Below are 6,000 nucleotides of genomic sequence, written 5' to 3'. Positions count from 1 at the left end.
ATCTTAAAGAAATCAGTAGAAAATGTAGATGTGTTTAGCCAAGATGAAAAGAAATGCAAAGTTCCTGCCAATCACTTGACCATAGTCGTGTCCCCTCAACCAAAGCAAAACCGTTTTGGTCACATGATACAACTATTAATATTCTCCACACACACCATGAATTAAATATATTTTAGCAGATGAACATCCTTTAGTCCAACGTTTCCCCAAACTCGGTCCCGGGGACCCCAATTGGTGCACGTTTTGGTTTTTGCCCTAAAACTACAGCGGATTCAAATGATCAAAACTTGATGTTTAGTTGATTATATGAATCGGCTGTGTAGTGCTAGGGGAAAAAAAACTAAACATGCACCCCCTGGGGTACCTAGGACCGAGTTTGAGAAATCCTGTAGTGCAATACTAGAACAGACAACATCTGCAAAACATGTAAATAGCCTACTGTTATAAGAGGGAAAAATAATCATCAAGCCAAATACTGTTTCATTTTATTTAATAAGCTCGTCATAAATTATCACACATAAAATATTATTTTCAATCGTTACAAAGTGGACAGCAACTTCTGGTAGCGGCTCAAAAAACAAGAAGGGGGAAGTTCAGGGGTTTCAGTTTAATCTAGACAACACAGAGTTTGAACAGCAGGAGGAGGGGGCAGGATCTTCAAACACTTGACTAGCATCCTGTTAAGCAGAGGGTAGCCAATCACCCGACTAGCAGCAGCAAACACAATGGTGAAAGATGCGGCTCCAAACCACCAGAGGGGATGCTGTACTCGTATGTCAATGTGTTTGAAAATAAGAGAAAATGGAACAAGGATGGGGAGGATGTATGATAAACTATGATACCAAAACGTGCGGGGGAGTGTCGGAGAAGAGTCAACTTAATCAGATGAAGTAGCAGCCTCTCCTTTGCTTTCTCTTGGGGAGAGATGCCACGTGGAGCTACGAAAGCGGCTGAGAGACGATAGGGGGAAGGGTTCAAGCCATCGAGCTGGTTTAAGCAGCAGCCTGTTCAGAGTGCACAACTTGCTCTGTGAGTCGAAAAAGCCAATTCCTTCACTTCAACTCCGGAAGTCATCTTCACTTTGGTCATTCCACCAGCCTCCCCCTCCCACAGTTATGGGCCGCGGTTGACCAGAGAGCAATGGGTTCGGTGGGGTTGGGGTGGTGGCGTTGTCCATCGGTGATCCTACTACCTCACTACCGTCAGTCTGAGGGAGCTTTCAGTTTGTCATGTGCCACATTCAAGGGACCTTCTGCTCAATGTGTCCTACTTGGACATCTGTTGCTGAATGTGGAGCAGGAACTCGTAGTAGGAGAGGGCCGACTCCGACCGGTCCTCTACCAAGTGCTGGAAAAAGCTGGTCTTCGCTGTAGCATCGTCCCTATAGGGAGAAGTAATGAAATGGATGAGCATGTGAAATAGGAATGAGAGCATAGTCTGAATAAACGTACAGTCTATTGAAATTCCGTTGATGCTCTAAAAGCTTCTTTGAATTTGTAAGACTTTCTTTCGGGAATAAAACAATTCTCAAAAACGTCCTCTTCGAGTTCATAAGACTTCCTTTTGGTGTGAAGAAATGTCCTATGGTCCTTAGACATTGGTAGGAAACAGATTCTCACAGCAGCCTGTCATAGTGCAACACACCGGCATGACGTTAGAATGAACTAAAACAAAGCTCACTATAGGGGGCCTCCATCCTAGCCGTCCATCAATGACCCTCGCAGTGGCTGCACGTTCACATTGAACATACAGTACCTTTTTTACCACATGAAAAAAACTGATGGTTTGCTACATGACATGGACCAAGGCACTTCATTTGCAATGGACGCACCAACTAATCAGACCAGGGGCACTTGACTTACTTCACAACGTGAAGAGTTGAGCTGAAGGGTCTCGAGTCCTGTAGCCAGGCGAGGAGTGCGCGCAGTCGTTCAGACAGAGGGGTTTCCAGCTCAGGAATTTGGGTCTGGTATTCATAAAAGAGAAGCAGGGGGAAAAAAGAGCCACACCATTGTTTTTACTACAGCTGCACCCTCAAGAAAGACTGTGTGCGTACAGACTCCAGAGACCTAGTGGTTGGTTTCAATGCTAGATCTTCACATCTCATGTGTGTGTGTGTGTGTGTGTGTGTGTGTGTGTGTGTGTGTGTGTGTGTGGTTTAGTGAAATAGGTACGTGTGGTTTGGAAAGTGAGGTTCGTACGTGGTCGGTTGTTGCAACACCCCCGTTGTGTGGTATGACACATTATTTGAGGTAGCCACGGCCATTCATCAAAAAGTAGAACCAAACATAAACAAATGATTGAAAAGTTAATGACTCCCTAGCTGAACTAACTGAGTACAGTACTCACTCGTTGTGAAGCACAAGCTGGAGATAAAACACTTTAGTTACACACAGCAGTAGATATGTCACATTGTGTCTAATGAAGGTCTGTGCCTCACTAACCATGCTAGGGGGTATAGAAGCATGGTTTGGGCATCCCAACACGTCCCGAATGAACACATCATTACAGCATTTCCCAATCCACAAGTAAAAGACCTGGAGAAGAGAACAAAGGCAGCCAATGTAATGCACATCAGAACAGGATCTTTCATCACAAATACAAGATTCTTTCCTCCTGTCCCTTCTCTGACGTAATCACTGATCTATACGTGACTGGATACGTGAAAGTGGAGTTACAACCAGTACTGCCTTCACCTATCCGAACCTCGTCAGATCTGTTATCATGGAAGAACGGATGGAGGAGTGCATTGCTAAAGTCTTCAAACAGAGACAGGTACGTTTTACAGGGACTTTGGTCATATGAGTGAGAGCACAGCAGGACTCACGCTGCCACAGTCCATGAGGAACGCTCCTTCTCTGGTCAGCTTCTCAGCCGTGAGGTGCAGCAGATGAGGCTGGGGCACTATGCAGTCGTTCAGGTGGAGAGCCCCCTGTGGACAGAAAGGGTAATGCAGTATCCGTAATTAGTATACTCGTCACCATCCCGGGTAAACAAAACCAATGTTACCAGCTGTGAACCAGTCTAAGGCTGCAAATACATAACAAATCAGTATCAGTCCACCATTATAGAATCACTGTGTCTAAGAACTGAACCAAGAACTGTTTTCACTCATTTGCTATATGCAGGATGGGAAATGAACACCTGCCACCCGCAGGTCGATTTTGGCATTGGCAGGTAAGAATGACTATTTCACCAGCAACGTTGGCCACAGAACATTTGAGAAAAGTATGCTTTCAATCCAAAACTCAAATGTAGAAGTTGGTCGAATTGACCCGAAAGGCTACTGAAGTGTGACTTTGTCCTTGTGCTTCTTGGCTAGTTACATAGTTTTGTTCAGACGCTAGATTGCTTTTCAATATTAGTTTGAGTTTGCTGCAACTGTCTGCTGCTAGCGGAGAGCAGAGACTCTCCTCTCTGACAGACATGGAGTGTCCCCTTATCATGTTAACGGCCCGCCCCTTAGAGGGAGCTGAAAAAAAGTGTATCTAATGACTCAAATATTTGCGGGTACATAGTGCTTGTTTGAGCATGAAGCGCTCCCCAAAAAAACTTTAAATTAATGAACTTAGGTGTTTTAATGATAAGAAATGACTATCAAAAAGGGAACCAGAAGTTTGGTTGCTCGTAAAAACTGTAAATTTAGATAGGCAAGTGTGATTGGTCCGCACCCCAAAAGATGTCACATAAGGCTTACTTCAAATGTTTTCTTCATTATTTTCACTGCAGCAGGTATAGTGTTTCGCAAGGCACTGTATATATTTTGATTTGTTGGAACACATTTTTGGTTACTACATGATTCCATATGTGTTATTTCATAGTTTTGATGTCTTCACTATTATTCTACAATGTAGACAATAGTAAAAACAAAGAAAAACCCTTGTATGAGTAAGTATTTTGGCTGGTAAAAAAAAAATCTGAGTGGCTGGTATGTTTTACCTCATCTAAAGGTGAACCAAAAAGTTATTTCCCACCTGTGTAGATCATAACACTAGGGGTCAGTGGAGAGCTGATTTTGGATCAGTTATTAAAAGCAGTGTCGGTGTGATCTCTCACCTGGTCTGACATGGTGTCCAGGCGGTAGAGGTCGGGGTGGACCGCACGCATGATCTGTTGCAGCGGCTGGCTCTTGAACTCACACATGGCGAAGACACGCTCGTCAAGCTTTGTGCTGGTCCCCATGCGCAGTGCTTTCTGTTCGGTGGAGAGGAAGAGGAAATAGGAGAAGAGGGAACACAGACTCATGAGAAGGGGTGGCATTGACAGCTTCCTTCTAACTGACTGAGATAAACAGTACATACAAATGAAAATAGGCCCACTTGTAAAAAAAATATATACAAAGTTATACAAAATAAAGTAATATTCCAACATGGCTCTACTCTAGGACCTAGGTAATTCACAGTGATTTGAAAGGCTAATATGTGGCCTACTGAAATAGATCAACTCAGCCACAAATTCGCATTCAAATATTTGCCTCTAAAAACAACATTTGAATAATATTCAAATCTATTTTGCATACATTTACATAATAAAGTCAACTGGACTGTTTTCCATGGAAAATTTGTGACAGCCTTACCCTAAAATGTATTAAATAGTTCCCCCCCCCCTCATCAATTTAAACACAATAATGAGAAAGCAAAAAACAGGTTTAGAAATTTTTGCAAATGTATTACAAATAAAAAAACGGAAATATTAAAATCATAATAAGTATTCAGACCCTTTACTCAGTACTTTGTTGAAGCCCCTTTGGCAGCGATTACAGCCTCAAGTCTTCTTGGGTATGACGCAACAAGCTTGGAGCACCTGTATTTGGGGCGTTTTACCTATTCTTATCTGCAGAGCCTCTCAAGCTGTCAGGTTGGATGGGGAGCGTCGCTGCACAGCTATTTTCATGTCTCTCCAGAGGATGTTCGATCAGGTTCAAGTCCGGGCTCTGGTTGGGCCACTCAAGGACATTCAGAGACTTGTCCCGAAGCCACTCCTGCGTTGTCTTGGCTGTGTGCTTAGGATCATTGTCCTGTTAGAAGATGAACCTTCGTCCCAGTCTGAGGTCCTGAGCACTCTGGAGCAGGTATTCATCAAGGATCTCTCTGTACTTTGCTCCGTTCATCTTTCCCTCGATCCTGACTAGTCCTCCCGTCCCTGCCATTGAAAATAATCTCCACAGCATGCCGCTGCCAGCACCATGCTTCACCGTAGGGAAGGTGCCAGGTTTCCTCCAGAAGTGATGCTTGGCATTCAGGCCTAAGAGTTCAATCCTGGTGTCATCAGACCAGAGAATCTTGTTTCTCATGATCTGAGAGTCTTTAGGTGCCTTTTGGCAAACTCCAAGAGGGCCGTCATGTGCCTTCTACTGAGGAGTGGCTTCTGTCTGCCCACTTTATCATAAAGGCCGGATTGGGGGAGTGCTGCAAAGATGGTTGTCTTTCTGGAAAGTTCTCCCATCTCCAGAGGAATCGGATTGTTGGTCACCTCCCTGACCAAGACCCTTCTCCCCGATCGCTCAGTTTGGCCAGCTATAAGGAAGAGAGTCTTGGTTGTTCCAAACTTCTTTCATTTAAGAATGATGGAGGCCTCTGTGTTCTTGGGGACCTTCAACGCTGCAGACATGTTTGGGTACCATTCCCCAGAAGGTACCATTCCCTCGACACCATTCTGTCTCTGAGCTCTACGGACAATTCCTTCGACCTCATGGCTTAGTTTTTGCAATGACATGCACTGTCAATTGTTGGACTTTATATAGACAGGTGTGTGCCTTTCCAAATCATGTCCAATCAATTGAATTTACCACAGACTGACTCTAATCAAGTTGTAGAAATATCAAGGATAATCAAAGGAAACAGGATGCACCTGAGCACAATGTCTCATAGCAAAGGGTCTGAATACTTATGTACATAAGGTATGTTTCTTATTTTTTATAAATTTGCCAAAATTTCTCCAAACCTGTTTTTTGCTTTGTCAATATGGGATATTTTGTGTAGACTGATAAGGGGATTATTA

General features: G+C 43.7%; 1 protein-coding gene across 3 annotated transcripts in view; it reads right to left on the bottom strand.

Moving 5' to 3' along the window:
• Positions 1-473: 473 nt before the first annotated feature.
• LOC110488879 (protein transport protein Sec24B) overlaps positions 474-6,000 on the bottom strand; it is a 32,963-nt gene continuing 27,436 nt past the window's right edge. For all 3 annotated transcript variants that reach the window (XM_021561316.3, XM_021561317.3, XM_090198439.1), the window contains 5 exons: positions 4,057-4,194; positions 2,828-2,932; positions 2,445-2,537; positions 1,863-1,966; positions 474-1,381 (listed from right to left, as the gene is read on the bottom strand). In XM_021561316.3, the coding sequence (XP_021416991.2) occupies positions 1,267-1,381; positions 1,863-1,966; positions 2,445-2,537; positions 2,828-2,932; positions 4,057-4,194 (555 nt within the window). In that variant the 3' untranslated portion in view covers positions 474-1,266. The remainder of the gene's footprint in view (positions 1,382-1,862; positions 1,967-2,444; positions 2,538-2,827; positions 2,933-4,056; positions 4,195-6,000) is intronic.

This window comes from Oncorhynchus mykiss, chromosome 14 (genome assembly GCF_057628025.1).
Source record: "Oncorhynchus mykiss isolate SJ-2025 chromosome 14, ASM5762802v1, whole genome shotgun sequence".
NCBI lineage: Eukaryota > Metazoa > Chordata > Actinopteri > Salmoniformes > Salmonidae > Oncorhynchus > Oncorhynchus mykiss.
This window is presented reverse-complemented; position numbering and strand designations above follow the sequence as displayed.